At 45.5% G+C, this 13,031-nt stretch overlaps 1 protein-coding gene across 1 annotated transcript in view; it reads right to left on the bottom strand.

Moving 5' to 3' along the window:
* BBS5 (Bardet-Biedl syndrome 5) overlaps positions 1-12,412 on the bottom strand; it is a 33,258-nt gene extending 20,846 nt beyond the window's left edge. The window contains exons 1-4 of the mRNA XM_066575903.1: positions 12,237-12,412; positions 5,936-6,018; positions 3,629-3,694; positions 3,399-3,448 (exon numbers count right to left, since the gene is read on the bottom strand). Coding sequence (XP_066432000.1) covers positions 3,399-3,448; positions 3,629-3,694; positions 5,936-6,018; positions 12,237-12,298 — 261 coding nt within the window. The 5' untranslated portion in view covers positions 12,299-12,412. The remainder of the gene's footprint in view (positions 1-3,398; positions 3,449-3,628; positions 3,695-5,935; positions 6,019-12,236) is intronic.
* Positions 12,413-13,031: the final 619 nt, after the last annotated feature.

The raw sequence follows: 13,031 nt of genomic DNA on the forward strand, positions 1-13,031 counted from the left end.
CATCACACCGAAGATAGAGGATCTATATAAAAAAAACTACGAACCACTTCTGACAAAAATAGGAAACGACTTAGAGAAATGGCGAGTGGCACCCTTATCCTGGTTTGGCAGGGCCAGCTCAGTAAAGATGAATATCCTCCCTAGACTGCTGTATGTTATGCAGACCTTGCCGTTACGTCTCCCTGGGACCTTCTTAAATAAACTGAGGAAAATGGTGATGAGATTCATCTGGGGCTCAGGGAGGCCCAGACGAAATTGGAGAGCTCTTACTGGTCATAAAGAGAAGGGCGGCATGGGGATTCCGAACATTACTTTGTACTATAGAGCAACGCTGACCAGATACATATTAGAGTTGACACAAGGCAGGTCCCCAAAAAGATGGGTAGCCATGGAACGGGACGCAGCACCCCACTGTACAGCCGGCCTAATCTGGATCCCGGGCTACGGGAAATATAAAGACGTAGGCCTATCCCCATTCATAGAAGAGATAATTACAGCTTGGCTGGGGTGGGCCACAGGTTCGGGATTGATCAGGAGACCAGGCCCATTAACGCCACTAGTGGGTAATATAGACTTACCAACATTCTTTAAGGGCTCGACTCTGGTCAATATGCTGAAGGAGGGTGAAGCACTAGACATTCCCAGAGTAAGAGACATGATTAACGAGGGGAGGCTGAAAACACTGGAAGAGATATTGAAGGGAAGGGGGTCCCCGACCGGAGCATGGTACCAGTACCTGCAGCTGGGTCACTATATAAGATCGTTGGGGGAGATTCAGCAGATCGAGATCAACCCAACCCCTTTTGAAGCCCACTACATCCTTAACACATCTACAAAGGGTAGCATCTCCGAATTATACCACTTTCTAGTGGATAGGGACACACAGAGAAGCGGGATCGCATTAGAGAGGGAATGGGCAACAGACTTAGGTCAAACACACCAGGAAGGGGCTTGGGAAAAAGCGTTTATCCTTACACATAAGCTGAGCATCTCCAGCAGATTGCAGGAGTTGAACTATAAGATCTTAATCAGATGGTACAGGACGCCGGAGAAGCTCGCCAGAATATACCCCCAGTACTCGGACTCATGCTGGAGATGCCAATCGGAAAGAGGTACCTATATTCACATGTGGTGGTCGTGTCAATCGATCTGTCCTCTATGGCGGGAGGTGGGAGCTCTCTATTCCTGGGTAAGCAGAAACCCCCTTCAATTGACACCGGAGATAGCCCTTCTATCAATGTTCACGGGGTCCTTGTCGAGAGTTAAAAAATCTCTGCTAAGATTCTTTATATTAACGACCCGCCAAGTAATTGCGAGGAATTGGAAAGCTACGTTAGCCCCCTCTAGACTAATGTGGCTGGAAATGTTAGACAGAATAAGTTACATGGAAGAATTATGTGCTAGAGATGAAATGCGACGTAACAAATATTTAGCGATCTGGAGCGGTTGGATCTCGCAGAGAGAGTCGATAGAGGTGTCCAATTGGGTCCAAACAGGATTGATCCCTCCCTCGAGGGTTCAGTCCACGAAACTATAAGAGGAATCAGTTGACACGGGTAAAACTGACGAGAAGAAGCAGGACAGTAGCCCCCCCCCCCCCCATCCCACCCCTTCACTCCCTACCTCTTTTCTTTACCACCCTTCTCTACCCATTCAAACGCAACCCCACTACTTTCTATCTCTACTTTCCTTCCTTCCGGGACCAACGCGCCTTGAGTCTCTTCTGAAGGTGCGCTGGGACACCTAATTGAGTTATGTGTTATTGTTGAATAACGGAAACGGTTCCGAAAGCCTAAGTTAATTCACAGCAAAGAACAGAGTGCAAGAACCAAGTATTAAGTAGTTTTATTTAAGCTGTGTTAATTATAAGCTAAGAATGTTGTAACGTTGTTTGTTGGCCTGGATAGTAGGCCTTGTTGTTATACGCCTTACATAACATAAAACAAATAAATACCTTTTGAACTATAAATTGGATCGTCTATCCTTAGAATAACCCATCACTATTACATCGGTGGCGGTCTGACTCTTGTCATTGTCTGTCGCCTATCAGCTGTTTGAATGGAACAATTCTGCAATATCAAATACAGATGTGACTAAAAGTATGGTGTTCTGCAGCATGGACTAGTGTACAGAATGAAAGAGACAGTGTTAGCAGGAGCACTGCAGTCACGGCAAACAGCTGGGGTATGAAGAGTCAGACCCCCACCAATCTAAAATAGAGGGCATATTCTGAGAATAGATTATCAATTTTAAAGACACTTGAATTTAAAAAGGGTTGTCCCACTTCTGGCTGTTTGCTGCAGGAAGCAGACAGCTCCATACACTGTGAAGTGGCCCAGGTTGGTACTGCAGATTTAAGGTCCCTTTACGTGGGACGACTGTCAGGCGATAGTTGTTCATAGAATGGAGGTGGAGCAGCCGGAGATCTCATTCGGACATCCGCCTCCATTTATTGCGAAAAGGCAGTCTTTCATAGATGAACTGTTAGAGCAGTAAATGTGTATCCATTTTGTCTCTTGCACCCATCTTGTATGCTTCAGCATGTCGTATGTTGACATTTTCCTTTACGAGAACTTTGCATTTGTACATCAAGTACACAACCTTGCTTATGCAGTACAATCTGTACATTCAGCAATTTGAGACAAGAAACCAGACTACACAACCTTGATGCCATCAGCACCTGTTCTACAAAAGAAGCCCATTTTACAGACGTCTCATGAGAAATAGTTCCAATCGGTCTGAGAGAAGTCCTGCCTCTAACTAAGACGTCACTGTTCTTGTTTAGTTTTAATACCGAATGATAAAAATGAATTATAATAAATTAAAATTATGACAAGCAAGGCGTGTTCTAGCCTCGTTTCAAATGTTTTTGTATATCTACTTCTGCTTATTAATTGAACAAACAGATGACTTCCAATCACATCCAATATGTATGTGATTTGTAAGCTTCTTCAAGCTTGAATATGAACAATTAATTTGGATACCTAAAAACATACCAATTAGCAATATTTGCACTAGCACTGTATAAATAGGCTGATAGTTGCTTGGCTTTTAGCTTGGTCCTTTTGCCAACCTTGTGAACACAGGGCAACTATTGCTCAAATTAGCTGTTTCCAGCAATTATTCATGTGTAAAGGTACCTTATGTCCCATTCATTTCAATAGGACTCAGCCTATAGTACCAACCTGGGCTACTGTTCAATGTTTGGAGCTGTCTGCTCCCTGCAGAAAAACAATTAAAAGTGGGACAACCCCTTTAATTTACGTGATACAAGTTTCTTAGAATTCTTAATGAATCTGTAAGAAGTTTGAGGGACATACTAGTCAAGCTATCAGTGAAATTATTGCACTTGGTACTAAAAATTAGATATGAAATCACATAGAATTGTTGACACTTACCGAGTTGGCTGTTCTCGTAGTGATGTTTATTATGCAATTGTAGCCAACCGCTGAAAAATGAATGAAAGAGGAAATACACTTAAGTGGATAAACTGAAGCAAACATTTCACATCCCCAATGACGGAGTGCCAGTAGCTGACAGATGATGTTCTGGGTTCTAATTCAATCAATAAAGATGCAGGTTTTGCATAAACTATTCAAATGTGTTAACTGTAACAAGTAATACGCACCAAGGTTCACTCTGGGCAATGCTACAGAATGCCAAATGATTCTCAGATTCGTAACTAAGAGCCTCCCTGGAATAGAAAACATCAGTTACACGAGTAAGTAAATCGGCAGATTTCTCATTACACCAATAAAATATATTTTCCATACTTTAAAGCGTAACCTTTCAGACAACTCATTCTCATCTACAGTAATAACCTGTGTGTGTCTCATCAATTTTGTAATATACATTCATTGTAAAAAAATAAAACCAAACAACTAGAAAGAGTTGTCAGAATTGAATGAAACTTTATATGTGTGATTGTAACGATGATATAAGCAAAGGTGCTTGTACACAGGATGAGGAGATGCCCGACGCTCGTCCCATCAATCATTCCTGTGCTTCTGCAGAGGAACGAGCATTGTTGACTGAATGGAGGCGGAAAGGTAAGCAGTTCATAAGTAAACGACGGCCTGTTTACACTGAATGATGCCTCATTCAGTTTTCTGAATGCAGAAGACCAACGAGAAGTGAAAGACTGCTCATTCATCGTTCAGTAGGTGCATGCATTTACACAAAATGATTTGTTCATATTCTCGCTGGATCGCGAAAATCCAAACCATAATTGTTCCATGTAAAGCACCTTTATTGATTACAATATCAGAGCAACAGAAAAATGTACTGTGGAAAACTGAACACTTGAAGGGAGGCTTTAGTACCCTGTTGTACCACCTCTAGCTTGGATACAAGATGTGATACGGGTGAGCATGGAGGCTCTAGTACCCTGTTGTAACACCTCTAGCTTGGATACAAGATGTGATACGGGCAGGCATGGAGGCTCTAGTACCCTGTTGTACCGCATCTAGCTTGGATACAAGATGTGATACAGGCAGGCATGGAGGCTCTAGAGTACCCTGTTGTATCGCCTATAGATTGGATACAAGATGTGATACGGGTGGGCATGGAGGCTCTAGTATGCTGTTGTACCACCTCTAGCGTGGATACAAGATGTGATGGGGGGGGGGCATGGAGGCCTTTAGTATCTTGTTGTACCACATTTAGCTTGGATACAAGATGTAATATGGGCAGGCATGGAGGCTCTAGTACCCTGTTATACCACCTCTAGCTTGGATATGAGATGTGATACAGACAGGCATGGAGGCTCTAGTACCCTGTTGTATCACCTATAGATTGGATACAAGATGTGATACGGGTGGGCATGGAGGCTCTAGTATGCTGTTGTACCACCTCCAGCGTGGATACAAGATGTGATAGGGGGGAGGCATGGAGGCTCTAGTACCCTGTTGTATCACCTATAGATTGGATACAAGATGTGATACAGGTGGGCATGGAGGCTCTAGTATCCTGTTCTACCACCTCTAGCGTGGATACAAGATTTGATTGTATCACCTCTAGCTTGAAAACAAGATGTGATAGTGGCAGATATGGAGGCTCTAGTACTTTGTTAGGACACCTCTAACGTGGTTGCCTTGTGTGCATGCCCTCACACAACCACTTGTCCTAACACCTCCTAACACTCTGATCAGAACGGACCAGGTGGTGGGCAACTCGTTGATATGATCATCCAGCTTCTCACAGCTCAATAATACGCCCCTCTCAAACTCTATTAACTGGGCAAAATCTCTTCGACTGCACTATAGAGGCATCTAGTGGTCAACAATCTCTACACAAGTAGAAAAAGAGGTCACTACACACAAGGAGCCTCTGAGAGCCTTTTTATAGGCCAAGGTTGGACCCATTTTTAGGGCTTCAGGTGACCAGAACATTCATCTAATCACACCACAACTCTAATAATTCGCATATCTGCCTGAGATGTAACTGCATGCCAAGTTTTGCAGCAACATGAAAACTCCTTCTAGGTGCTTGGTTTTTGTATTGTTTGACAACTAGTATACTTTCATTATCTTTTTTTGTTTTACCACTGTAAATCAAATTTGAAGTGCACTCCACTGCGTGTTGTTAGGCATTTAGCTTCTGTAGTAATTAGGTTGTTTAGGACATGTCTTAGCTGCGGGGAAGAAGCTGTCTTTACAGGCTCAGCTTCTCTGCACTCACACTGCCCTCAGATCTGCAGTCAGTATGTACACAATCTCTGCCTCTCCTGATGTTACATTAACCCACCTTATATGTTCGGTTATCTTTATGTTGTAGGCATTATATTTCTCTCAAGTTTGCTTTACTAGCTTTTGTGTCTTTGCAGAGTTGCAGCATATATTAAGTGTATTACAAGACTGATGGGACACACACAGGGTATTAAATGAGCATAAGATGTTGAACATTTAAGTACGCTTTAGGTACAAAGTGCAGTCACCTCTGTCACCGTTGTTCCCCTTGGTATCTTCTATAGAATCTAAGCAGTCTATTAGGACTTCTCCAGGTCTCATCTTCATTTGTCTGAAATACAACAGTACTTAGATGACTATACAGATAAGAAGGACAAATTAAACGGACCTTCATAGGATAGTTGTGTTACACATTTTCACTCCTCTTGTAGGACATCTGGAACTATAAGGTAAAATGGTGTAAGCAGAACATTAATTAGTAGGGCAATTAGCAGGCACGGCAGGACTTGGGAAAGGAAAAGCTTGTCCACATGCGGTCAACTTCCAAATTGTTAACATGTATATGATTTTGCAATCAAGCTGACGTGAAGTCAATTAGAAAACTGCACTGACCACATGGTGTTATGGTTTCTGGCCATATGTGGCTGCCTCTATGCGGGGCACATCCTTGGGGTATCTACGGCCTCCTACCTCCACTACAACCTACTTGCAGTGCTACAGACTATACAAAGTAGAGAGCTTTCCCAAAAACAAACAACTACTGGAAGACATGAAATCCTCCTACTAAAATGGCCTTTATAGCGGAGGCCTCGTGCACATGGCTGCTGCATTCTGTGCCTATAGGGAGGCGCACAGGGAATAACATCATAGCACGTTCCCATGGAAGCTGCATGTATGGCGCTTCACTCCCCTAGATCTGCATGTACGCCCCCTGATGGAGCATTATATGACCGCACAGACCAGCTGAACAAGAGCCCACACACCTTCTATTGAGCCCGTCTTTAGCTTGTGAGCAGCACTACGACGAGCCCTGCAGCGGCCCGTTCTAGGGAGCACCAGGATCAATAGCCATCAAAACTTTTGGTGTGCCCCTAGGTTGTGTCAAAAGTTTTTAGAAAGTACAGTAACACTTTAAAATCGCATCCACATGGTTTGTACTGCAAAGGCTGCGGAGTTCCATCTGGAAAATCTGCAACACTTATGCCACCAGTGAACATACCCTTAGGCCGCCTGCACGCGGACCCGTGCCCCTGCAGAGACCTGCGGCTCATCTGCTCTCAGGATCTTCCATCCCTGCCATGCGCCGGCCAGCTGGCGCATGCGCAGAGCGGAGCCGACCTGGCACTACTGATGTTTCTGTGCGGAAATAGAACATGCCGCGATTTGGTTTTTTGCGCGTTTTCACATGGGCAAATCGCGGCTGTATGCATAGGATTGCATTTTCTAATGCAATCCCATGGCAGCGGGCACGGTCGGAAATTCTGCGGGAAATCCCGCCTACTAATGCATACTATGTAGTGTACATCAGGTAGTCTGAGAAGCAGTTCGGCCATCTGTATTTGTTTGGACCTGGAGGGTCGCTTTACGGTTTGTGTGATACCACTAATTGTCGGACTAAACCTGCGCTTGTGTGTTTACGGTAGCCACTAGCGCTTGTGTAATAGCAGCCTTAGAGCGGCTTCACGCGACCGTATGTGCAAATACGCTCGCCTCAGTGCGACATATCTGCACATTAACACGTTTTTTTAGGTCGATTTGCGCATAATACTGTACTTTTGGCGCACGCAGGGCCAGTTCACACGCACACGTGACACACTCCTTCCATGGATTAAAAGGTTTGTTAGCCCAATTAGGTCCAGATGTGTTCTTTCTTTCACGGAATTGTGCAGCGTATTATGAATTTGCGTGCATATCGAGTGTTGTAGTGCACCTCCCATGAGGCCCTTGTTGCGCAATTAAGGCGGTTTCACGCGGGGGAGAAAATTGTACGACTTGTGCTTTGCAAGACGCACAAATATGAACGGCATTCTGTTGAATGGGGTCATGCACATGAGTGATGTTTTCCAGCATGGCACCGCGCATGTGATGCAGGAAACAAATCGCAGCATGTTCTATCTTCCTGCGTGCTCCGATATCACAGCGCCCATTGTTTTCAATGGTGCCGGTGGCAGCATCGCACCACGTCCTAGGTTCGCGCGATGCGATACAAGGTCTGCCATTGAAAACAATGGGATAAACTCCACCGCAGATGACTGCTTATCCCCCAAAGTAACGCTTCACAACCACGGGGCATTCTCATGGTGGGGAGCGTGATATGGGGGCGGGATTCACAGCCCTGTATTGCGCTCACCCGTGTAAAGTTAGCCTTGCACAGGAAAACAGAGCAGGGCCTATTTTCTTGCAAAACACGGTCAGGAGAACGAACCCATTGAAATCAGGAAGCAGCGGGGGGGTCTATCTGTTTATGGGCTAAAATAACGGGGTTTTTAAAAAATTTAATGCTATAATGCGGTCTGTTTGGCCTTGTGCGTACATTCTACCTCATCGGCGCGCTCGTCCGTCCGGAGATTACATGGCTGCTTGGAATCGGATACCTGAAGCAGCTTATTCTGTAGACACTTAATAAGCTTATCTACAAGGGCAGCGATTAGCGGCTGGGGAATACCAGCGCATTATAATCCAGCAAATATACTGTATACCGGACCTACAAATCATACGCTGTCTCCTCTCGTAGCTCAGAAGGCAGATAAGCCAACGTCCCACAAGTCATTCACATAGCACTACACTACAGCGCGCCGCCACCCAACTTCACCTGCGCAGCAGATTTCAAGGCGCGCATCAACTATTATTTTGATTTTAGAGGTTTCTCATTGACTGCAGAGCACTGAAGAAGGAAAGTTCCCATCCGTAAGCAAGACAGCAACTGCGCCAGTGGGTAGGAAACTTGGACAAAGTTGGCAGTAGGCGCATTACTATTTGTAACCTGACTCCATCCTGCACACTGGTGCCCAATCACAATCAATAGGTGATCCCCGCTTATGGGCTAATGCCAACGGACGGATTATCACTGCTGAATTCAAGGCCAGACACCCACCGCAAATTCCGCAGCAATGTCCGTCCATAGACATGCTGTAGTAAACGATTCTCCCCCGCCCAAGAGCAGAAATCAACTGTGATTTTCTGCTCACGGGGAAGAATCACAGCATGTTCTAATTTGTGCGGAAAATCACATGAACGACATCCATTGCAGTCAATGGAAGCCATCCATCCGGCGATATTCTGCACTGTGGGTACTGCGGAGTATGGAGGGGAACCCGCGTCAGAGCCCAACGCCAGTGCGAAAAAGTCATGTGACAAAATTAGCACTTTGTGTAAAACATTGGCGCAAGTGCCCTGATAAATTTCCCCTTTTATATTTTAAAGGGGTTTTCTGGAACCTGGATATTGATGCCCGATCGTTAGGATGGCACCTTGTATAGCAGCTCAGTCTCGTTCACTGGATTAGAACTGACCATGTGACAAATGAACGTGGCATTATTGGCTTGAAAACAGACCATGGCGTTCACCGGAGCACCGCGGCCTATTCAAACCTCTGATTGGCAGAAGTCCTGAGCAGTGGATCCCAACCAATCAGAAACTGATGACCTATCCTAAGAAGAGGTCATCAACATTCAAGTCCTGAAAAACCCCTTTAATTGCTGTCAGTGAATGAGAACACTGATATTTTCATTCAAAGGCTGAAAAGCAGTATGGATCTAGTTGTGATCCCAGAAGAGAAGTGGATCCAATCACATTATAGATTGATTCTCCACTACAAGCTCTGGCAATAGCTTTGCTATAAGGCACGATTCACACTGAGAATCTGTAAAAGCATATGTATAAAGTCACATGGAGTCTGGGACGGCCCCATAGACTTCTACAGACACAGTATAAGGGCCTAAACAGATAACCGTGTTTAGGCTAGTTTTGCGGGCAAGAAAATCACGACGTGACGAGACGAAACTATTGATTTCAATGGTTTTGTTTCCACTAGTGTGCTTCTTGCGTAATAGTACTACGTGCAAGAAAAAAAAATAGGACTTGCCCCCTCTTTCTGCCACATAGTTTTTATACGTGCGAGAAAAGCTAGGGCGCGACTTTTTTTCATGCGCAAAAGTGCGAAGTTTGAATGTAAAAAAAAAAAAAAAAAAAAAAAGACTTTTGACAGGTACATGGGCAAATACGCTCTGTAGCGGTGAGTGTATTCGCGAATGCGCCTGTCTGAAGAAGTCAGACTGGGTTCACACGGGGCGGAATTTCCGTACGGAAAGTCCGCACAGCAATTCTGCCCACGGCTCCTAATCCCAGGATTAGCCAGCAAAAATCTCGCCTACACGCTGTGGCCAAGCAGCACGAAAACTGACATGTGACGCGGAATCCAATTAGACCCACGGGTTTTGAAGCTGCGCTTTTCCAGCGGAATTCTCGCAGCTTTTCGGTGCGGCCATTCCGCGAGAATTTCACTGAAATTCCGTCCCGTGTGACCCCAGCCTTACAGTTCAGTGATAGAAGCCTACGCGCAGTATATGAGTACGGATAAAATTGCAGCGAGGGCGATTTTTATCCATTATGTAGCTGTGAGAATTACGGCCACATCAGGGCGGTTTCAGACTGCCGTATGCGCAACTACGCTCCCCAGTACAGAGGATAGTTGCGCATTGACGAGGTTTTTAGTTTTTTCTCGATGGACGTTCAAACTCCGCACCATTACGCAAGAGTTCGAAAAAAATAGCGGGAAGATGGGTTCTCAATCTTTCCCACACGTAGTTAATCCTATGTGCGGGAAAGTAGGGCAAGTCCTATCTTTTTAGGCTGTACAATTAACGGGCGAGAATCCCGATAGCGAGTACGAAACCACGGAAATCAGTTGGTTTGTTTTTTCCCTTTATGCATCCATGATTATCACATAATGGGAGAAAACCGTGTTCATGTGTTTAAGTCCAAAACGGCACGAAACGCTGTGAGAGAGATAGGGCAGGACCCATCTTCACGCTTTTTCTTTAACTTGGGCGCACTAGTGTGGAGTTTGAATAGTCCGGGGGAAAAAAAAAGGTGGCGAGATGACGGTCATGCGTTTAAGGGCTTATTCCGGCGTGCGTATATCGGCAAGGTTTTCACGCTCGGCTGATATGCGCTGTCCCTCTCTGCAAGGGGAGGAGGCCGGCCGGGAGCAGTGCCATGAGCTCCTGCCCCCTCTCTACCCCACGCCACTGTTTGCAATAAGAGGGGTGGGGCGGGGGCAGAGCTAAAAAAAAAAGCCCCGGCCGATATACGCACCTTGGAATAAGCCCTAAGCCTGTATTTCCATAAAACTGGAGAATCACAGGGATTTATTATGTTGGCATTTTTGAGCAGCTCGAAACCGCACTCTGAGGCTTTTATGTTATTGAAATTGCGCAATATTTTCTAATTTCTTTCCTTGGGGCGGCTTCACACGGGCGGATTTGCGTGCGCCATGTGCAGAGAACAGAACTCATAGATTTCAATGGGATCGCTCACAACCTCTTTTATTGCACACGCAGAAAAAAATGCAGCATGCTCTACTATTTGTGTGAATTTGCGCACCCAAAGTCCCTATAGAAGTCTATGGGGGTTGTGCGAATGCGCGTGCAATACGCTGTCCAATTCTGCTGGAAAAACAACACCTCCTGAACTCATTTGGCTAAATGGCCATTTAACTAAAGGTGTGGTTGTGTCCTGTGCGCAAAACATGCCCTGCGAGTGCAAAAAGTACAGTAAAGTACACTGATACGCACGTAAAAAGCCTTATCCATAGCGCAAATACGTTGCGGCAAGTCGCACGCAATTGTGCATATGCTGCTGTGAAGCCGCTCTTAGGCCGCTTTGACGCAGGCCGAGAAAATCACGCACGAATATGAATGACAGCATGTCCCATCTTTGAGCGTTCCTGCGGAACACATCGGCCATTGTTTTTAGTAGGGCCAGCAAAGCATCGCACAAAAACCGCCTCGCATCCGCAAATAAATCGCACTTACAATATTGCGCCACATTTTCACGTCCCGACGTCGCACTCTCACATATGAAACTAGACATAGTCTAAGGCCGGTCTCACACGGCTATGATTCTCACGTGAGATTTGTGCGTTGGGAGAGCGATTTATTTCCCGCGTCGCCCATTGTTTGGTGGCAGCACCTCTCGGCGCACCAGACGCACGCGAGTACGATGCACGGTTTCTTATTGAAAAGAAATCGCATGTTGGCAGGTGCGATATTGGGCAGAGTTTCACAGAGCGCAATAAAGTGGCTATTAATTCTACAAGCTAGCGACCGTGTCCATTGCGTACTCAACGTCATCGCGTTCGCCACTGCGCCATCAGGACATATTATGGCCACTATAAGCCTGCATGTGTATTATAGCAACAATGAGGTTACCTAGAAATGCAGAATCACGTGTGCAAAGTCACATGACCTCTGCCTTGGAGGACATGCTGCGACTCATTGTACTACAGGGGCTGCCATAGGATTACATGCTTTAAAAGTTTATACTCACTGGGGCGATATATCAAACCGGACATCCCGGTCCTCCCACAGGGCATCCAGTATGGACAGCATTCTGTGCTAAGGTTTCCGGCCTATAAAGAGAAAACGCAGTGAAGCCAGTGCCGGTTACCAAGGCGACCAGATCTCCGAGCAAGCGGCGAAGAGATTCCGTACTACGCATGCGTCATGACGACCGAGGCTCGCGCATGCGGGTTGCAAGTTTTTACGCGCAAGCGCAGTGAAGCCTTGCTCGTTCAGGTTTCCACGGGACTTGTATGCAGATAGACGCGTGCACGTTGCAGTAGCTCTAAGGAGATGTGGTGTGATGGGGTTATCAGAGATTAGAGCTGTGAACTATGCAATGACTAAATAAATACACTCATTCTGTCAAACGATAGCTCACACATTATTTGTCAAGGTGACAACTGCAGTATACTGTATATCCTATATAAAACGTAGAATCTGTTTATATGTCGTATACAGATCCACACTGCTGGTCCGATTTGAGTGAAATTTGGCATGAGCGTTCTTCAGCACATGCGGAATTATAAATTAAAAATTCACCGACCTCCTGTAATTTTTGTTGCTAATAGCAACCAATCACAGCTCAGCTTTCATTTCTTACACACCTGCAGTAAAATTAAAGCTGCACTGTGATTGGTTGCTATGGGCAACACAGAGTTTCTTTTCAACGACTTCCATAACAGTGCGGTGCTGGGCTCGTTTTCGTGGTCCACTTTGCATAGTCCAGGACTGCTATTTTAAAGTGACCAGACATTCCTATTTAAGCGGGACAGTCCCACTT

The sequence above is a fragment of the Eleutherodactylus coqui genome, chromosome 8, assembly GCF_035609145.1.
Source record: "Eleutherodactylus coqui strain aEleCoq1 chromosome 8, aEleCoq1.hap1, whole genome shotgun sequence".
NCBI classification, from domain to species: domain Eukaryota; kingdom Metazoa; phylum Chordata; class Amphibia; order Anura; family Eleutherodactylidae; genus Eleutherodactylus; species Eleutherodactylus coqui.